The sequence below is a fragment of the Clinocottus analis genome, unplaced genomic scaffold (assembly GCF_023055335.1).
Source record: "Clinocottus analis isolate CAN_PGR_092001 unplaced genomic scaffold, fCliAna1.0.p SCAF_15, whole genome shotgun sequence".
Lineage (NCBI taxonomy): Eukaryota > Metazoa > Chordata > Actinopteri > Perciformes > Cottidae > Clinocottus > Clinocottus analis.
Window position 1 is genome coordinate 17,158,304 of NW_027175876.1, and position 17,542 is coordinate 17,175,845.

At 48.7% G+C, this 17,542-nt stretch overlaps 1 protein-coding gene across 3 annotated transcripts in view; it reads left to right on the forward strand.

The window, feature by feature from the left end:
* The window catches only part of fzd3a (frizzled class receptor 3a), a 19,570-nt gene extending 2,074 nt beyond the window's left edge, over window positions 1-17,496 (forward strand). Inside the window, exons 3-9 of one of the 3 annotated variants that reach the window (XM_068576747.1) lie at window positions 10,303-10,499; window positions 11,087-11,549; window positions 11,631-11,930; window positions 12,082-12,333; window positions 14,462-14,610; window positions 15,140-15,580; window positions 15,668-16,308. In XM_068576747.1, coding sequence (XP_068432848.1) covers window positions 10,303-10,499; window positions 11,087-11,549; window positions 11,631-11,930; window positions 12,082-12,333; window positions 14,462-14,610; window positions 15,140-15,580; window positions 15,668-15,923 — 2,058 coding nt within the window. In that variant the 3' untranslated portion in view covers window positions 15,924-16,308. Of the gene's footprint in view, window positions 1-10,302; window positions 10,500-11,086; window positions 11,550-11,630; window positions 11,931-12,081; window positions 12,334-14,461; window positions 14,611-15,139; window positions 15,581-15,667 lie in introns of all 3 variants that reach the window. The other 2 variants (XM_068576748.1, XM_068576749.1) reach the window with 2 other exon arrangements.
* Window positions 17,497-17,542: the final 46 nt, after the last annotated feature.

A 17,542-nucleotide genomic window follows, 5' to 3' on the forward strand; every position in this document is an offset into this window, starting at 1 on the left:
GGAAAAACAGATTAATCTTTAGAGTTCACTTCATCAGAGGTGAAAAACAGGTACAAATACAAAACGCACCCCGTTTTATTTTTTACATATGAATTAGTCTATTTAAAGCTGTCTTATTTCAGACAGCAAAGGGATTGTGTGTATCAAAATGATGTACAAATGGCAGTATTTCACACAACGCATCAATTTATTATTGATTATTATATAATTATCATATATAGGGAAAACGTGAAAATTATGTCTTCACATATTGTGTCTGATTCAGAAGCGTCCGTTGCTTATTGCTTCATGATATTTACGGCGTGATGCTTCTGTTCTCGGCCTTTTCTCTCCTCTGCATCTCTCCACAGCTCAAACCTTCAGTTCAGTCAAACAATTATGTTTTGATAATTGATTCATCCTTTTAATCCAGTTTCTAACATTTGCTGCTTTCAGCTTCTAAAGTTTGATGTTTTTTGTGCAACGATATAAATACGATATAAAACAGGTAAATAGATTGCTGATCAAAACATTTTAGTTTGTCCTCTTTGGAAATTGGGATGTTTGTTTGTTCATACATTTGTGATATTCCATTGATTAAGGTAGATTATTAATGGGTTGTGAACTTAGAATTCAATTTTAAATTTCAGTAGGAATTTTATTTTGACTTTGCTGTTGTCTAAATAGATTTTTATTAAAAATATGGATATGGGACATCAATAGCCTGCATAAAGTAGGCTTACATGTAAACACAGTTTTCAATGAATCCCTTTTTGAGAGTCATTTCATATTTTGGGCCTACTTAATGATAAATAGACTTGCCCCCGCAATTTATCGTCAGTTTGGGTCGACTAATTTATTTAGTCAATTAGTTGTTTTTTTATGTTTTTATTATGCCGACTGATTTATTTCCAAGAAACATCTGAGCACGTCGCCGCTAAACACCAGATAAAGACCAGATAAAGTGCTGCTTTTGTGATCCTTTGTGGAGCGTTCACAGTTCACAATTCAGCGTTACAGATCTACTAATGACTAATTAGTCGCCCTAGATATATAATACAATATTTGATTTTCTTCAAAAGTGCCAGTCTGAAAGATTTGCGTTTTACTGTTTACAAATATTGAATCTTTTGAAAAAGGTGGCACCTTAAAATTTCAGGAGTGTGTCCTTCTCTCCGTGTTCTTCCTTTCTACCTCCGCTGACCTCTTCTGAGCATTTTCCTCCTTCCACTGTTCCTTTACTCGAGTCAGAGCCTCACAGTGTTGTGAAGTTGCACTACAAAGCCACATCTCCCCAGCAGTCAGACAGTCAGGCGACGTTTCTCTCTGTGCGTTCGTCCCGTCGGGTCGGTCTTCCTCCTGTGCTGGTGACTGGCTCAGTAGACACCAGTAGACACCAGTAGACACAGAGCTACCACGAGGCTGACGGCTCTGTGATATCAAAGCTAGCCTACTTTAATTTGTCTCTTCTCGCTCCAGGGACTTGGGAATGCATTACCAAAGAATTAAGCATAAAACTCTGTTTTAATACTTGCCCCCGGACGCCATGAGCACAGTGCATTATTAAACTGTCCTTAAAATGGTTTCTGGCCAGCGACTGGCATGTTGACAGACGGGGAGATTTACCACAACATGTAGGCACTCTTCACATCAAAAGCCATTTTACATAACCGGCTTCTGAGCAGTTAGTCAACTTAGCCTCGGAGGGAAGACACCAAACTGTGCTTCAGATGAAGGATTAAAGCTCGGCTTCTGCGTTTAGTCCCTGCTTCATTGTTCCTGCCCTTTAGATTATGTGTAGATTCACCAGCCACAGCGTCGGACTGTTGTGTCTGTGTTATCCTCTGAAATGACGGGTTAGGCATTTACACACAATCATGGAGCAGATGCATCACCTCGTTAGCTTAATCCCATCCTTTGGATCGGCTGATCCCTCTGGAAGCTCAATCTATCTAGCAATTACTGGCCAAACTGCACCAAAACATTAGACTGGCTGCAACATCTGTGTGTGTGTGTGTGTATCAGTCCATCCATCCATCTTTATTTATCTCACATTATCCATTGTGTCCATCACTTTTACCCTTTGACACTGGCTCCGCCCCTCCTCGGCGTGGCACGGCGGTGATGTGTGCCCGGGCCCCTGGCGACCATCTGTGCCCGCTGCACTTTGCCGTGCTCGCTTTGAGCGAGCGAGAGCCGGAGGGATGGAGGGAAAATCCTGGGTTATGTAACCGGGTCTGACCGCGGCATCGCGTCGCGGCTGCACTCGCGTTTGGAAAAGATGCACAAAAAAAAGATGCAAACACTCCCACCTCTCCTGCGAATACTCGCTGGGTCCTTTCCGAAATATTCACGCTGATTCTCTGGATTTTGTTTCCGTTTTTGATGGATTCTTCAAAGAAAAAGCGTGTAAATCAGATGGATGTTGGTGGTTTGGGTGGAACCGTTTTCTCCCTGAGGAGATGTGACTGACCCACTGCTGGGTTCACTTTTGGCTCCTCGTCGCAGTGTGTGGGTCGCAGGGAACAGAGAGAGGCACTTCTGGTTGAGACGGTGTTCACTTTGATTGGTCATGGAGCCACAATTAAGTCTCTTTTAGAGCTCAGAAATGGTAGTTGGGTTGTGGAAAACGCACACAAACCCCCAATAGGTTCCAAAATAACGAGAGACCCCGCCTCGGTTCGGCTCTTGTTTTCCAGATAACTCGCCCCGGATCCAGTTCATGGGAGAATTCAAAGCTCGTAAGATGTTGAGGGCAGCCAAATGAGAATTGACAGTTGATTTTAAAGGGAATTAGGTCCGCTGAATAGCCATGATAATGATGATGAATGCCCTGCACCGTGGAGAAGCTGCGAGTTGGACGAGGACCAACGCCTGCCGCTCTTGCAGTTTTTGTCCAAACCCCCTGAAGTGGTGTCTTTCTCCATTCCCTTTTCTTCGGTCTCGCTTCTCAAGGTCTTTTCAAGGTTTTCCTGCTTTGTTGGCAAAGTGAGCCCAATTTGTCACAATCTCGTTATAAACTTTCTCGTTGCTTTATTTTCTTATAACTATGGCCATGTAGAGATGCTCACTGGAGCGTACTTCATCTCAGGCCGGAGTTGGTTTGAGAAATAAGCATCAAACCACGTGAACAGACCAGATTTACACGGGGATATCCTACATGTTTTCATTCCATATTTTCTGCCGGAGGTGATGGGGACAGGCAGGACCTTCTGTGTCATCGCTGACCGCTCAACGACCTCGCAGCTGAAGTGGGACAGCGGCCTCGGGGCTGGGAAATATCGCCTGTTTCTGTGGCACAATGCCGCCGTGCCACGCTCACACCGGATAAGTGGGAGCGTGGCGGATTTGACTGGCATTCCAAAAAGAAAAAAGATCGGGGCTAAAAATCCCTTTCTTTGCAGATAGATGCACGATGTAATGTACAGCAGCTGGAATGTGAGGAACTGTGTTTGGTTCAGTGTGACATCAGGACTTCTTTAATACGGTTAGATGGAAGCCGGGAGGTTTGCAGTTCCTTTTAGGGAATAGTTTGGATGCAGATGTCAATATATTGTTCTAAACATTCCTTTGTCTTTTGAGAAATGCTCTTTCTAACAATGACTGTGTGCAGATGTTCTCATTTATGTACCAGCGAGGTCAGCCCCGGTTGTGCCAAACACAAGACGGATTTGCAATGAAATACTGAATCAAATGTTAAATATTGTTTAATTGTGGAACATTTGCATTGCAACCACGTGCCTCTTTCTACAGCTTAATGCAGACAGCGTGTGCTGAGCTTCACACATTTATTTTGTCTGGTTTGGGCGGCGTGTCAGATGTTTCTCAGGACAAAGACTTGACTCTGTCTAAAGAAGACGAACGCATTGAGCACAGGGACGGCTTGAGCGTTTCCTCACTGCCAGATGGGACAAGCCACGGACACGTTAATTAAATTAGATTCATCAGAGGGACTTGTTTACATGAAGACAAAGCCAGCAAATTGTTTTTAATGGCGGCAAGATAAAAAAAAAAAGATGACGGTTGGAAATCTAGTGACGATAAACAAGCCCCATGACGTCTGGAGGACCAGGGGACTCTGCCTAGCGACAAGGAGACATTGTTAGGAATATGAAGAAATTGAAAAAAAAACCTTCTCTGCCATCTTTATTTCAGCTTTTCATGTTATTAGTTGCGTTTTGTTTTGTGTGAAGGGTGAGCAGGGACACAAAGACTAATCAATAGTCTGTTTTTAATCTGCTCTGTCCTACTTCCACTCATTTTCTCCTCTTTTCAGGTCCTTAAATCAGCCTCTTGTCTCAGGTTTACAACGCATTCAGATAAACTGTGTCATGTTACAGCTGCTGCGTGGAATAACCCAGATACTCCACCCTGCTGTGTGAATGGATTTGTAAGGGGTGTGTGTGTGTGTGTGTGTGTGTGTGTGTGTGTGTGTGTGTGAGAGAGTTTCAGTAAAATGCTGGTAATGCTCTCTGACGGCTGTAAGTGTTAAAACGGGCTGCAGTGAACTAAAAAGTACATGCTAATTGTGTAAAGTAGTGAAGATGTTTCCCATGTAAGCACACACAGACACACACACACAGACACACACAGAGACAACATGGTCTGATAAATCCTACCCAGCGTGACCCGGCTATAAAGGAGCCTCTTGTTTTATTTAATGTCCAACACCGTGTTTATTGGCAGTGCCCTGAAAGAGAGGCACATCCAGAGAGCAAGTCGCTGGTCCACAACAACCTTTCTGTGTGTGTGTGTGTGTGTGTGTGTGTGTGTGTGTGTGTGTGTGTGTGTGTGTGTGTGTGTGTGTGTGTGTGTGTGTGTGTGTGTGTGTGTGTGTGTGTGTGTGTGTGTCTACATGGACATTGCACACTGTCAGAGCGCAAGGGTTTTTCAAACATTTCTTAGCGGTGAATGACACGGTTGACTCAGTCAACCCATCTCTCTCTCTCTCTCTCTCTCTCTCTCTCTCTCTCTTTCTCTCCCCCCCCCCCATCTCTTTTGTCCTCCCCCTCCCCCCTGTGCAGGGCTCTCCCGTTGCCCAGGAAACAGTCCCAATTGTGCGGTTAACAAAGGGAGCGGAGGCTTTCTTGCCTCCCGGGAGGTGGTCCCCTCCGCCCCGCACCCTGACCTCCTCGAACCCTGCTCTCCACCCTCCTCCTCCTCCTCCTCCTCCTCCTCCTCTTCCTCCTCCTCCTCCCTGGTGATGCATCACTCGTCGCCATGGCGCTGAGCTTGGAAATTCGTAGACTTGGAATGGCAGCAGAGGAGAAAGGAGGATGAAGGGGGGATGATGGGAGGCGAGGTGACTGGGAGGTATTTGTAAAAGAGCAGACTAGTTTCTTCTTTGTCACGCCTGCTAGCAGCAGACTCTGCCCTTCATTAACAGATCATTACTTTAGCATCAGGAAGCCACGCAGCCACCCTCTGATGACTTCACTCATATTAATATTTCACACCACCGCAATGTTGATCTGATACAAAACAGATCATGTATGGGGTGAAACGAAGGTCACGGCTGTTTTTCTCCGTTCTTCAAAGGCAGACGGTTTGGAGATGAGAGGTCTTCGCCTCGAGATGCCGAAATATGCAAAACCACATGTTCAGTAAGCAAATGCATGTTCAGCACATTGAACTGCATCACAAACCAGTTCCCCTCGTTCATACCCTCGTTTCAGTGTTTAGTATTATAAATGATATGTTCAGTATTCAGTATACACTAAATTCAGATGCAGCGCTGATATTTGACATTTGATCCGACGCCTCACATCCCCCAGGAGTTCAACCAGCCGGAGGCCATTAAACCCAGTAAACAGAGTTCCTGTTTTAAGGTGCTGGTCTTGTTCAGACTGTCATGGCCGACTGAGACGCGTCAGTCAACCGGTCCAGAGCCTGACATTGTATTGCTTCTTCTTTTGTATATGAAACAAACCTTTTGGAGGCGAGTGTCCAGCATGTCTGTAAAGGAAGAGAGCGTGTCCTTCCTCCTGGTATGACTTCTATCTTATTACTTAACTGTTTTTTGTCCCTTGTGGCATTTTTTAGTATTTGAAAACTTTTAAATTTACCTCGTCATAGGTACCTTCCTTCTTGGCTTCTTGTGACAATTTTTTGTCATTATATGTTTTCAATTTTTTAACATTTTATCTCACGGCATTTTTTTTTATTCTAGAAATGTAATTTTAGAATAGAAATATATGTTGAAACGTGATTATGTCTGAGATTGTGACAGCATTGACAGGTACTGAACAAAGCAACAGTTAACTGGCTATTCTCTCTCTCTCTCTCTCTCTCTCTCTCTCTCTCTCTCTCTCTCTCTCTCTCTCTCTCTCTCTCTCTCTCTCTCTCTCTCTATATATATATATATATATATATATATATATATATATATATATATATATATATATATATATATATATAGTATAGAACACCGTGTTCAGCCTCTAACCGGTTTAGAATTATTTTTTTTTCCCAGAAGTCTCTGCACATCTGACGGTGTGAGCTCGGTGTGGCATATTAATAAACTGTTTCACAGCTCCAACAATCTCAGAACAAACTCTCATGAATACGTAATGGCTGTGGCTCTGGGATTGAAGCTGAAATGACATTAGCATATCCCTCCTCCCCCCAAGGCCTGCACCAGAGTTGTGTATTACACGCTCGATTCTCCTTACACGCCCGGCTCTGGGGTGGAAAGCGCCACGGCAGACCCCTGGCCATTCATCGGACCAGTGGTTCACCAGCTGTTCCCAGTGTGCCCATTAACGTCAAATCCCCGTGGAGAGAGTGGAGGGTGTGGAGGGTCCGCGGGGCCTCAGCATCTCAGTGGTTGGAGCTGTTTGGGCGAAGCTGCCACGAGCCGTACGTCCCATCCACCACCAGTGAGTCCGGCCCACACTTCCTCGCATGATGGGCTGGCCGTGGTAAAATGGCTGAATGGAGATACTGAAGAGATGGAGGAGGGGAAAGATGATGGAGGAGTGTAAAAATAGAAAAAAAGGGAAGCATGATGAATAGGAAGAGAATCGAATTGTTTTCTCCCACTCGTAGATCATCCCTCCCTGTAGCCTATATATTTATTCAAGCGTTGGCGTCTCTGTTGGCAGCACACTGCGCTCTATGGAGCTCAGCAGTCGCCCGCGGGAGGCAAAGCGGAGCGGATAGGGGAAGATGTGAGCTCACTTTAGCTGCATTAGATCATGTTTGAGTGGCTAACCGGAGCTGATGCAGTCATGGATGCCACAGGACCGCACAAAGCAACGCACAGAGCAACGCACAAAGCAACGCACAAAGCAACGCACAAAGCAACGCAGGGAGAGTAGTCATGCAGGAGCTCCCAGTACTGACCAGGAGCGTGAGGAGTGTCTGTTGTTCAGCAGCATACTTTCCTTTCTGTTTCTCTAGATATCTCGTTACAAGAGGACCTGTTGGTTTACGCGGCGTCTCGTTGAATAACCCTGTGAAGCCTTTAAAGGCTTTTCTAACAGCTCTGATGACCGCTGGACCCAAGTCTGGGCTTCTCCAGGTGTTCAGGGGTTTTAGTCTCGGCTTCAGTTTGGCCTCTAAAGACTTCCTGCTCAGCAAACCACAGGTCAAACCTTCATGGATTGTTCAGGTTTTCTGGACTACTTTTAATGTCTTTCTGTGAATAACTGATATTATTATATGGATTATTTATTTTACAATCAGTTGATGAATAAAGTGGTCGATTGGCAGATTTTATTTCCAAGCAACTTCACGGTTTCTAGCTTCAGTAATGTGAAGGTTTCATTTCATACTGGGAGGGTCAAGGTTTGATTTTTCTTCTGTCATAGCGGTAAACGAGGCCCCGCCTCCAACGCGGTACCCAGTTCTCTCTATACACACACACCTCCACCACGCCCGTGGAACCTGTGGTGTGAACACGAGCGTCACGATCACTCTCCCTGCAGATGTGTTGACGCCTCATAGACGACTCGCAACCTGCAGCGAGCGCTCGTGTCCCCGTGCGGCGCTCAGTGGAACGCGATGACTCCATTTGTACAGAAATCACTCGATCCACTGGTTGATTGAGCTCAGCTCTGACGGGCGTGTAAGTCATCTAAACTGCGTGCGGATGAATACTCGGCCGGGTTAAGACTCGTTAAGTGAACACGAGTCCTCCTGATCGCTCACTGACGGTCAATGAACATGTGTTCGTCTCCCGGTTGAGTTCTGCGGCTCATTGAGGTCTCGCTGTAGAAGTGAACACGAGCTGCGCGGCTGCTTTGAGCTCGGAGGTCTAATCCTTGTTCCACGAAGACGTCCCGTGTGGGTGGCAGGCCAACCTGCTGTCAGGGGAAGGGTGTGTGTGTGTGTGTGTGTGTGTGTGTGTGTGTGTGTGTGGTGTTGTCGACATATGGTGGGCAACGTTACTGCTCACATCTGACTGAGTTCAGGTTGCAAACAATGGAGACGATCAGAGCAGAAGTCCTGCATCTGTCTTTTTTTAGGTTATACCAAATAAAATCAATAAATTGATTTAATTATTGCTGCATTATGAGCAAAAGAAACATTGTGCTGTGTCCTATGGATTAAAGGGAATGTGTAATTCCAAATATCCATGTTTAGTCTAAATGACCAGTTGTGTAACAACAGACTCCAATTCTCATTTCATGTTTGGATTGATCTGAAATCCTGTCTTAAGATTGGTTGGTTTGTGGCTGAGATGTTTTTTGTGCTTCCATCTGGGTCAGAAAAGAACAAAACTGAAGCGTCTACATTGTTAGATGAGCTCCTCGATGTAATCTTCCTCATCTGAGTGTCAGTGAAGCAGCTTCAGCAGCACATCTCACCCGCTGGGCTGCGATATGAATAATAAACTGCTGCATTTTAGTTCTGCTCCGGTTCCTGTTCACGCAGACTGTTTACAAACGAACCAGGAAGAGTCATCTCATATATTAGTCTGCAGATGAAAGTACTCACACACACACACACACACACACACACACACACACACACACACACACACAAGCCAAAGTACTGACAGAAGTATATTATTTACATGCAGAAAGTGTGGCGGGTCGAGATGGGACTGCTCTTCTTTCTCACTGTCTGATTCACAGCAGTTTTCACATGCATGCATGTAGATTTATATTCAAATACAAGATTTGCCTCGGAGGGTTTACAGTCTGTACACATGACATCATGTCCCAGGACCTCACATCAGATCAGGAGAAACTCCCCAAATAAAGTTAATAAAAACCCTTTCACATGGAAAAAGGAAGAAACCTTCAGGAGAGCAACAGAGGAGGATCCCACTCCCAGATGGACAGAAGCAATAGATGCAATTTCTTTATATAAATGACCTCATACATAAACACAAGTATAGGATCAGTTCCTGAGCAGACTTCACGGTCAGAAGACAGAAACATGAGCAGTTCAGTTTTTGAAATGATGCTGAATCTCCATCAGTAACCAGTGAACCAAACCAGACGCTCCTGAAGTCACCTGTGACGTTACACATTCACTTACTGGTTAACGGCAGAACACAATGTTGAACTTGTTTACGCCACAGGGTCATGTCCTCGTTAGTATCCCCCCGCTAACAAACACACAGCCCTCCCCCCCTCCCTCTCTGTCTTTAAGTGTTGGGGGAGGGCGGGTAGCGTTCGTCTGACTGGGTGTGGCTGGAGGCTTCTCGGTGTCACACACCCACACTGAGGTGTATGCAAATTCATGCTCACAGACACATGTAGCCGTGCTGTATACCCACCGACACACACTCGCTGCATTTGCATATTAACAACTCGCCCCACAGATGCTTCCTGCACTCCCGCCTCTTGGCTCCGGCTTTCATGCACGAGGCCATTATGCTGCCGGTGTGTGGGTGTGTTAGCATGTAAATAATATACTTCCGTCAGCACTAGGCTTGTGTGTGTGTGTTCGTGTGTGTGTGTGAGAGAGAGAGAGTCTGTACACTCGCTGCCGCAGTGTCAGTCAGCCACAGCGTGGTCCTCCCTGTACCACAAAGGTCCTCTCAGTGTGTGTGTGTGTGTGGGTGGTGGGGGTGGCCCAGCTTGTTGTGCTCCTCCTGTCTGAATGTTGGAGGAAGGGGGAGCTGAATATCATGGGATGGGGTGGAGGGGATTATTAGGAAAGAGGCCAGAGTTGTTTTTATGGGCTCATCTCCAGAAAGTGTGAGCGACATGCTCCACTGATCCCTTTGTGCCTCTCTTTGGCCCTCGTTGTGAAGTTGGGGGTGAGGGGTTGGGGGTGTAAAACTTTGTCAACTGTTTGAAATGAAAGAGTTTGTATTATTTTGTATTGACGCTTGCGCCGCTGTGTCCTCCTCCCTCCTCCCTCCAGCCCTTCCATCCCATGGTGAACCTGCAGTGCTCTCCGGAGCTCAGGATGTTCCTGTGCGCGCTCTACGCCCCGGTGTGCACCGAGTACGGCCGCATGACGCTGCCCTGCCGCCGCCTCTGTCTGCAGGCCAAGAGCGACTGCTACAAGCTCATGGACATGTTCGGCGTCAGCTGGCCGCAGGAAATGGACTGCAGCAGGTTGGTACAACAGCAGCAGGCGTTGTCTGCCGTCGTAAAAAGTAACAGGAATGACGAGGCTCAGAGGAATACCATGTTTTCCAGAAACTCTGATATCTGATGTTGAGAACTGGAGGGTAGATTATTGAGTCAAACACACAGCAGCACATACACAAGCTACATGGCTACATGGCACGCTCACGTCTTACACGTGAGGCCGTGAAGGTGGATGTTTCAGCCCGTCGGCACCCGGCTGACACACACACACACTAACCCATAAACGACCAATTTGAGAAGGTGCAAGGTGAGAGGCTCTGTGAAGGACTTCAATGAGGAATGATATGAGCAGAAGAAGAGCGCTGAGGTTATCTCCTTTAGAAAGCTGTATTCAGCTGCTTGATAGTGCAGTGAGAGTGAACTCATCCTCAGACCAGTTTCAAGCCTCTACAAGTTGAATTTCTTCTGTTTTCCTGCACTTAAGTGAGCACTAATCACCCGTTGCCACGGGAAATGTATTCACCAATCTTCAAAAGTGGCGAGCTGCTCGGCAGCGGTTGTTTGGCCGCAGGTGAAGTAACCCGGCGCTCGGCGTGTCTCGTCCCGCTCAGGTTCCCGGACTGCGACGCGCCCTACCCCCGGCCCGTGGACCTCCTGTCCGGCTCGGACGCGACGGACTCGCCCGTCTCCGTGCAGCGCGACTACGGCTTCTGGTGTCCGAGGGAGCTCAAGATGGACCCCGAGCTGGGCTACTCCTTCATGGGGGTCCGCGACTGCTCGCCGCCGTGCGCCAACATGTACTTCACGCGCGAGGAGCTGACGTTCGCCCGCTACTTCATCGGCGTGGTGTCCATCGTGTGTCTGTCCGCCACGCTCTTCACCTTCCTCACCTTCCTCATCGACGTGTCGCGCTTCCGCTACCCGGAGCGCCCGATCATCTTCTACGCCGTGTGCTACATGATGGTGTCGCTGGCGTTCTTCCTCGGGTTCCTGTTGGAGGACAAGGTCTCCTGTAACGCGGCGAGTCCCGGGAGGTTCAGGGCCTCGACGGTGACCCAAGGCTCCCACAACAAAGTAAACACACATCTGTCCTCCGCTCCATTGTGTTGTGTTTGCCTCCTGGATGTTGACCCTCCACCTTCTCTCCGTCCCCAGGCCTGCACCCTCCTCTTCATGGTGCTGTACTTCTTCACCATGGCCGGCAGCGTCTGGTGGGTCATCCTGACCATCACCTGGTTCCTGGCGGCCGTTCCCAAGTGGGGCAGCGAGGCCATCGAGAAGAAGGCCCTCCTGTTCCACGCCTGCGCCTGGGGCATCCCCGGCGTGCTCACCGTCACGCTGCTCGCCATGAACAAGATCGAGGGCGACAGCGTGAGCGGGGTTTGCTTCGTGGGGCTGTACAACCTGACGGCGCTGCGCTGGTTCCTGCTGGCTCCGCTGGGGTTGGACGTCGTGGTGAGGAAGATATCTAAAAACACACAGCGCTCCCTCTTCTATCTGTCCTTGTGCAGCTCTCCTCAGTTGTCTCTTCTTTACTACGGCTTCTGGTTCATGAGGTATTTCAGCTCTGACTCCTCCCCCCCCCCCCCCCGTCTCATCCTCCCAGGTCGGCGTGGCGCTGCTGCTGGCGGGCATCGCGGCCCTGAACCGAGTCCGCATGGAGATCCCCCTGGAGAAGGAGAACCAGGAGAAGCTGGTGAAGTTCATGATCCGCATCGCCGTGTTCTCCGCGCTCTACCTGGTCCCCCTGCTGGCCGTCCTGGGATGCTACCTGTACGAGAACAGCCACCGCGCCATCTGGGAGACCACCTGGGTCCAGGAGAAGTGCCGGGATTACCACATCCCCTGTCCCTACCAGGTAGTACACATGACTCTGTCGGGCTCACTCAAGTCCTGGAAAACACCTGGAGACATGTCTAGTCCTGGAAAACACCTGGAGACATGTCTAGTCCGGGAAAAAAGAGTATTTAGAACCAGCTGTTTCTTGCATTGCATTTGGACAGAAATCATGAACAATTATTGCAAGCTGTACTCGTTATGACTTATAATTCCCCAAATAATGTTTCTACCTGCAAGCTGAGAATCTGTACTTTGATTTTCTTTGTGAGGCTAATAATAGCTAAACTTGTCTGCACACACACTTCCTGTCTTCAGATCCTCTAGTGCAGGGAGGGAGGACAAGGACGTCAGTGCCTTATGACAGCAGCCTGGAGTTATTCATATGTCATCATCACGTTTTGCACATGTAAACAGTGCTTTGATATGCGTGTCATCATTGCAATAGAACATATCACTCATGTACAGTCACCTGCCGGTGCAGAGATGCTGACGCGTGTGTTCTTAGACCCACATCACAGTTTTCACAGATGTTTGCACACATTAAACGTACAACTGGGACTCCTGCAAGGAAGCTGGAAGAAGAGCACGAGGTAACAGCTGGAAGGAGGCTGACAACCGCCAGATGTTTGCACACAGAGACATTAGAGAGTGTGTGTGTCCTGATTGTGACCAAACGCTGTGTGCATTGAAATGCAATGTGTGTACACACACACACACACACACACACACACTCTCTCACCGTCATACATGAGACAAAATAGTACTTGTTTACGGAGAGCTGCATTAGCCTGCAGCATCAGCACACACGCACACACATATACATACAGACACACACACACACACACACACACTGCATCTCATCTCACAGCTGTGAATAATTCAAACAGCTCTCGCTCCCTGTTCTCGGTTCCGTTCAGGTATCAGCTCCCATGAGCCTCAGCACATCCGTTCTCACCGCTGCTTCAGATTGTGTTTACACCTGCAAGAGTGTTGCAGGTGTGTGTTGTGTTGTGTTGTGTTGTGAGGTGTAAGCCGCAGCTTATCAGGATTCTGCAGCAGTGATAGCGCTCTCTGTATCCGGGTCTCAGAGGCGGTGACCCTCCTGTCCTCTTGTGTGACGTTGGGATTTATGCCTTTGCGCCGCGAGACGCAGTCAAAGTCATGTGACCTGTGAAGTGGACGAGAGCGTCAGCGACCTGGAAGTGTCAGGATGAGAGCAGCGATGATGGAGCTCCAGCTGTGTGGAGCGATGAGCATTGTGGAAGATCAGAGTGGTGCTCTTAATCTGTCACGTAAACACTGCATTGTGTGTGCAGCGCAGTGCAGTAATCCTGTGTGTGTGTCTGTGTGTGTGTGTGTGTGTGTTTCGACTGGACCGGGTCAGTGGGGTCAAACTGCATCAGTGCATACTGTAGTCACAGCTCAACGCTGAGCACTGCTACTCACACGGCACACAGCAGAGCGCTGGAGAGAGGCCTCTAGGCGCACAACTACACAAAGTTTCAGCGTAGTTTCCTCCCCCTGCCCCGTTATGTTCATAGGAAAGCACACACACACACACACACACACACACACACACACACACACACACAGTATGCATCCACACACAATGTCAGCAACGTGCATCAGTGAATAGCTTAGACTCAAAGTGCCTCGCTATATTTATCTTAAAAGCCTTCCCTGAGGCTCAGACCTCCACTCTGCTGAACAGCACACACACACACACACACACACACACACACACACACACACACACACACGATGGACTCGAGCTCCATGAGACTGAGTAAAGAGAGCAGGCTGTGTGGATGCAGCAGAACAGACGTCGTAGCGTCTTCTCTTCTGTAACGATGTGAGCAGCTCTGGGCCTCACGATGAGAAACTACGACCTCGTGTGTGTGTGTGTGTGTGTGTGTGTGTGTGTGTGTGTGTGTGTGTGTGTGTGTGTGTGTGTGTGTGTGTGTGTGTGTGCACATAATGAGAGAGAGAGAGAGAGAGAGTATTCCTGAGTGCGTTGACTCAGTTTTCACAGCGTCTGCTGTTATGAGGTTGTTGCCAATGAGCAGGTAGAAAACAGACAAGTGTATATATGTGTGTATGTGTGTGTACACACACACACTAACCCCCTGCGTGCCCGTGGCCTTTAGGTGGAGCGCACCAGCCGTCCGGACCTGGCTCTGTTCCTGACCAAGTACGTGATGATGCTGGTCGTGGGGATCCCCTCGGTGTTCTGGGTCGGCAGCAAGAAGACCTGCTTCGAGTGGGCCAGCTTCTTCCACGGCAAGAGGCGCAAAGAGTACGTTACCACACACACACACACACACACACACACACACACACACACACACACACACACACACACACACACACACACACACACACACACACACACACACACACACACACACACACTGCCTCAAGCTCACGGCTCCACAGACGCTTCAACCGTCTCAGAGCCTTTAAAGGGTTCATATTCACCTTCACTACACGTCACAGCGATCCTCCACTTCCATCATGTCACTTTCATTCATCCTTCACTACTTTCTTTCCTCATACTATAAATACTTTTTTAGAATTAATATCCTATAACCATTTTATTATTTGTTATATTTTTTTCGACTCATATAGTCTTTTATGGCCTTTTAGACACATTATATACCAGCAGCACATTTATGGATCAGAACCTCACACACGGGGACAAACCTGAGCTGGTGTTGGTCTCTGGCTTTAAGTGTACCTGTGTGTGTACCTGTGTGTGTACCTGTGTGTGGCTTGGTGGTGAACACTGGCCCTTCTCTGCGCTCACTCCCTCCCTCCAATCTCAGAGCATTAACCCCCTCTCCCACCGCCTGCTCCACACACTCCTCCATCCTCTTCTACCACCCCCACCTTCCCACCACCTTCCCCCTGTCCCTCCCCACCCTGTTGCGTCTCTCCCTCCCCTCGCTGCCTCCACCCTCCTCTCCCTCCTCCACTCCCTCCCTGCCCTCCTCCCTCACCTGCTGCAGCGGGATGGTCAACGAGAGTCGGCAGGTGCTCCAGGAGCCCGACTTCGCCCAGCTGCTGCTCAGGGACCCCAACGCGCCCATCGTGAGGAAGTCGCGGGGCACGTCCACCCAGGGGACATCCACCCACGCCTCCTCCACCCACCTGGCCATGCTGGACGAGCCGCCCAGCGCCAGCACCAGCCGGGCCGGCTCGGTCCGCAGCGCGCGCTCCAAGATGAGCAGCTACCACGGCAGCCTGCGCCGCTCCAGAGACGACAGGTGGGCGGAGGGCCTTTGGGATGCCGCTCGGCCTCGGCTCCACCCGCAGAGCCCTGACGCTGCCCTTTGTCTTCATCTTCGTTCCAGGTACACGGCCTCCAGCTTCCGGGCCACAGACGACCGGCTGCTCTACGGCAGCATGTCTCGCCTCAACGACCAACAGTCCCGGCACTGCAGCACCAACCGCCTGGACAGCCCGTCGCGGCACGGCTCCACCCAGCGGCTGGACGGCCAGTCGCGGCACAGCAGCGCCAGGGACCTCACCGGCGCCACGCAAGCCGTTCTCGGCGTCCCAGGGAACGGGATCCACCGAGTCCTGGAGGAGGACGGAGCGACCGCCTGAAGAGGATCCGGGACGCCTCTGAAGATGGAACATGAGACTGGAAGGAGAAGACTCGCCGTTCTCTTCCCGGGCAGAAGGCAGAGGAGCAACCAGGGTGTCCTCCTCCTCTGCGGTTACCTGATGGCGCTAGCTAGGATAGGGCTCCATCCAGCCAAATGAAGAGGGCCGACGCCTTAAAATGTCCTCTCAGCTTTACTCGACACACTCGCTGATCCCAAAAACTGACGTTCAAAACGATCTTTTGTCCAGTTTACAGAAACTAACGCCGGGTCTTCTGGTCCTGAAGAAAACACTGGAAACTCGACTGCTGGAGAACGACGTGACACTGACAGACTGCACTGGATTGTTTTTCACTGGGCTGGTTTGTATAAAGATGTTAGACACATGAGCAGCCTTCTCTTCTAGACTGTGCTGGTTGGCACTTGGGCCGCTTGTTCTTGTTAAAGATTTACTGGAAACATTTGAAATATTTTGCACCTCTTCAGCTACTGACGTCTCTTTTATATGGTTCATTTTAAATTCTGGTAACTTAACCTGCTGAAAGCGTATTTATAAAAGGCAAATTATTCACATTGGATGTGAAACTTCTCATGAGGGAACAGATTAGTCTTGGGAACAACAACCTGTGCCAGCCCTCTCTGCAGATGCTGTATATGACTCCTGAACATTTAAAAACTGTTTTTCACATCGAGGTACTTCATTGCTGTGATGTATGTATAATAAGAGGAAGAATGCAAGGGCTAGAATACAGGGAGAAAAGCTGAATCCAAACTCCTGCCTTATGACTGTTTGGAGACAGAACGCTAAGTTAATGCTAACGCGCGCCATTTAACGCAAGTTAAAGCTTTCTACTGTGAATTATGCCCATTACGAGGCTAGCAGTGTGTCTGTTGCTAGCTGGCTAGCAGTGTTTGTTACTAGTTAGCCAGCAGTGTGACATACAGCTAGTTAGCCAGCAGTGTGACACATAAGCTAATTAGCTAGCAATGTGACACATAAGCTAGTTAGCTAGCAGTGTGACGTATACACTAGTTAGCTAGCAGTGTAACACACAGCTCATTAGCTAGCAGTGTGACACATAAGCTAGTTAGCTAGCAGTGTGGCACATAAGCTAGTTAGCTAGCAGTGTGACATATACACTAGTTAGCTAGCAGTGTGACACACAGCTCGTTAGCCAGCAGTGTGACACATAAGCTAGTTAACTAGCTAGCAGTGTGACACATAAGCAGGCTAGTTAGCGAGCAGTGTCTCTGTTGCTAGCTACCTAGCAGTGTCTCTGTTGCTAGCTGGCAGTGTGACACACAGCTAGTTAGCTAGCAGTGTGTCAGCTGAAGCTAGCTCGCTAGCAGCTGACTCGCTGCTCAGGCTCACGGTGGCTTTGCGTCCTGTGAGAACAGTTTGAGTAGATAGAGCGTCCTAGAGCTAGAGTCACATTGGGAGTAGTTTGTCTCGTTTCTAAATGTGTCCTTACTTGTAGAGCTTCTGCAAAATGTTAGACCAACATTTCCTCCGGTGGCAAAACTTTGTATAGATGTAAAAATGGAACTTTTGTAATAAAGTTTTTTTTTAAGAATGGCCAGAGTCGTGAATGAGAAGGAATGAGCACACGGACACACCGG